A 3,474-nucleotide genomic window follows, 5' to 3' on the forward strand; every position below is an offset into this window, starting at 1 on the left:
ACCCGCTCGAGCAGTTGAGCACAGCTCCAGGAAACGCCGGACTCTAGCCAGGACTCTAGCCAGGACTCGGCAATGAGGTTCCACGGGAGGTGCAGCCAAGCCCTTGGGTTGGGGTCTGGGCCACACCCCTCCCAAGAGGCCGGGCTCCCTGCGTTGGGCCTCAGAGGACAAGCTCAGACACCTAGCCAACCACGACTTCTCCTGTTGTGGGCGCCAGGCTTCGGGCGGAGCCCAGGCGCGTAGGAGGCCCTTGACATCTACACACAGGGTCTTGGCCTCTAGAACTTAAGCTTTCATTTTCTCCTTCAAGCAGTCAATAAACACTGCGCCTCACCAGTGTCCCTGGGCTAGGTAAGGAGAAGGTGGAGAGAGCTTTCGGGAGCGAAAGAGTACGGCTCTGTGAGGGACCTCCAGAGACAGGACATGCCAGTTAGGGCAGATGAGAAAACAGACTTTACATGACTTTGTCTGAGTTCAGCTGGAAAATGGGCGGATTCATAGGGAAGTCCTAGGGTGCGGCTCATACATGTGACCAAACTTCTCCCCTCCTCCACCCAATTTATGCTTTCATACTCGGTCCTACCCACATAGATCTGGTTCCCCACACTGCCTGGGGAGGGGACAGAGGCGCAGGCAATCTGTCTGTAGATCAGCCCCAGTGGAGGCTGGGAGGATACCCTCCCTCCCAATCTGATGGCTCCAGCCTTCCTGCCCGTGTAGGAGGGTGAGGGGGTGTGCAGCTCAAGCTTCCTCTACATCTGGCAGGCACGTGCTTACAGAGCAGGACCTACAACTTCTGGAAGCCAGATTCCTAGTACCCTGGAAGGCCTCCTAAAGAAATGTGGTCTCTGTGTGCAAATCTGCATGAACCATCTGTGTGGCTCAGTTTGTTTCATAAGTCTTTATTGTATGCCTACTGTGCCTAGTCCTGTGCTAGGCACTGTCCAGTACAAAGTGGTATAAGATATGGTGCTGCCCTCACGGAGTTTCTAGAATGACAGAAAAATTAGACATGACCAAATGCCCATCTTACTGCACTGAGCTAAATAAACTATGCTCTATCAGGCTCTCCTGGACAGCAGAGGGCAAACACCAAACACTTAGTAAGTGAACTGGGATTTATGAGAGGGAAATTTCCTAGAAGGTGAGTTTTGAGGAAGGGTAAACTGAGGTTAGGCAAAGATTGTGCTCTAGGAAAATAAGAGCAGGATCTATGCAGAAAAGCAGTCAGAAGACTGGTTGAGCAGTGTTGGAGGGAGGGCTGCTAAAAAGAAGTGGACGAGCCTGGTGTTTGCATGCCTTTGTCTCAGCTCTGCTCCTCCCCACCCACCCAGCCACCCACCCACCTAGCCTACAGACCAGCAGGCAACTGTTATGGTCTGCCTAGTCGGTCCACACAAGAGGCTGTCCTGGCCAGAGTATCTCCTTCATAGGCCCCTTTGCATCCCACCTCTCCTAGTTTCTGGCTCTCTTCTTACCCGCCTCCAATTTTTGTCTTTCCTATCACCATCACATCTCTCCCACTAAAGGCATTAAATCCATCTGTGAAGGGGCCCTGCTCTGCCTTTCCAGATATTTTCAAGAGTGGGAATGAAAACTACCCCCACTCACCCACCCCCACGGGCCACAGCTCTGCACCTAGTAGTAATCTTCACCCTCTTCACTCTCAGCCTCCTCCTCAGGAGCCAGGTGCAGGGATAAGAGCTGGGGGATGCCTGTGGAGTTCAGCTGGTCTGCAAACACATATAGACAAAGGGGGGAGAACAGGAGAGAAGTGTGTCAGTGCCCACGAATCCCAGTCTGTGGGAAAGCCATGCTTGTGTGTGTACCCACATGCACATCACATCTGGACACACAGTCCAGGGCCTGAATCCACCACCTTCCCCCAGCCCCCAGAGCTCAGGGCTTTCCCTTACCTGGTGTGAGGACTGTCAGGCTAGCTGGGGCCTCAACCTGGCCTAGGGCATTGCGGGCCAGGCAGCGGTAGGTGCCCTCATCACTGGGACGCACAGCCTGGATCTGCAGCCAGCCCGTCACCTCAAACCTCTGCGGTCCACCCCTAAACTGGAGCCAGGAGGAGTCAGCAGTATTCTTCTAGGAGGACCCTGGGCTGCCCTGGGGAGGCCTCAGCTCCCTGCCCCTACCTGCACCGAGATGTGGGGGTCATCCCCTGGCAGCTGAATGTCCAAGCCGTCCTTTCTCCACTCTATGGAGGCCATGGGGTAGGCAAACACTTCACAGCCAAAGATCACATCCTGCCCTGTCACATTCCAAACATCATATGGGTGCAACAGGATCTGAGGTGCTGAAGATAGAGATGGGAGGCCTGAGAATAGAATGGCACACCCAGCCCAGCAAGGACCCCATATAACAAACATTGTGAATGTGTTTGTGAAGGAACACAATATACGCTGAGGTAAATACACATGCATAAACACGACAGGTACACACAGGTAATACATACAAATGTAGCTGCAGATACACACAAGGGTAGGAATGCAGAGATGGAAATGCACAGGCAGTTTGCATGAACAAGCACAGAGACCCACAGCTCAGCTTGGCAGCCACAGTCTGTCCCTGATTGCTCCCCTGTCCTCATTCTGCCCTCCAGGCCCCTATCCTAATGTGTTCATAACCAACACCTCCCTCCCCCACATCCTACCCCCTCCCTACCACGTGCCAGCTGCCAAAGGCCAGAGAAGCAGCCCTTTCCCCACCCCACCCTGGGGAGGTGGGACAGCCACATGGCAAAGGCAAAGACACTGAAACCAATCTGGGCAGCAGGCAGAAAGCCTAGAGTTGTGGGGGGAAGCTCCTGCAGAGCGTTTGTTTTCCCAGCAGCCCCAGCCAAACCAGACCCCTCAAAGGGGCTCAGGAAGTCAAGGTTACTAAAGCAGCCAAAGAAAACTTGAGGCTTGAATGGCCCTCAGCCCCCTGGGATGGGGGAGGAGAAGCTGGGAGAGCCCCACTTCTACACTAATCCCTAAACGAGAGGTTTGGAGCCTCGGTTAAGTAAGCACTGGCTTTAGGAAGCTGCTCAAACGAAACTTGATTGCATCTCACAGGAACCCGTCTCCCTGCCTGGATTCCGGAGGCCTGGACAGTCTGAGAGTCTCCCATCACTCGCTCAAAGTTGAGGCCAAGCGTTAACTATGTGCCTGCTTTCTCAGAGGGTTGGTCTCTGCCAGCCAGCTCTGGAGCTTGCACGCACCCCAGCGCACGCCGCTTGCTGACAAAGCTCCGGACCCCCACCTTCAGGCGGCGGCCTCCGCGGACCAACCCCGAGAGTAAACTCATAATGGACTCGAGGCCTCCCTGGCCTCATCTTTTTCACTCCGCTGGCCAGACATTCACGCTGTCCGGGACCCGGGAGCAACGCCACGAGGAGCCCCAAGTGCCGGGGGTCGGGGCCCTGCCGTGCGTACCCGATTCGCAGGGCCCAGGATGCGCCACGGTGAGGTTGGCGTCCGGCCG

The 3,474-nt window shown here is 55.3% G+C and overlaps 1 protein-coding gene across 1 annotated transcript in view; it reads right to left on the reverse strand.

Annotated features, from left to right (window-relative positions):
- Window positions 1–882: 882 nt before the first annotated feature.
- The window catches only part of KAZALD1 (Kazal-type serine peptidase inhibitor domain 1), a 3,651-nt gene continuing 1,059 nt past the window's right edge, over window positions 883–3,474 (reverse strand). The window contains exons 3-6 of the mRNA XM_010859607.1: window positions 3,426–3,472; window positions 2,145–2,305; window positions 1,917–2,064; window positions 883–1,733 (exon numbers count right to left, since the gene is read on the reverse strand). Coding sequence (XP_010857909.1) covers window positions 1,639–1,733; window positions 1,917–2,064; window positions 2,145–2,305; window positions 3,426–3,472 — 451 coding nt within the window. The 3' untranslated portion in view covers window positions 883–1,638. The remainder of the gene's footprint in view (window positions 1,734–1,916; window positions 2,065–2,144; window positions 2,306–3,425; window positions 3,473–3,474) is intronic.

The sequence above is a fragment of the Bison bison genome, unplaced genomic scaffold (genome assembly GCF_000754665.1).
Source record: "Bison bison bison isolate TAMUID 2011002044 unplaced genomic scaffold, Bison_UMD1.0 scf7180017864456, whole genome shotgun sequence".
NCBI classification, from domain to species: Eukaryota; Metazoa; Chordata; class Mammalia; order Artiodactyla; family Bovidae; genus Bison; species Bison bison.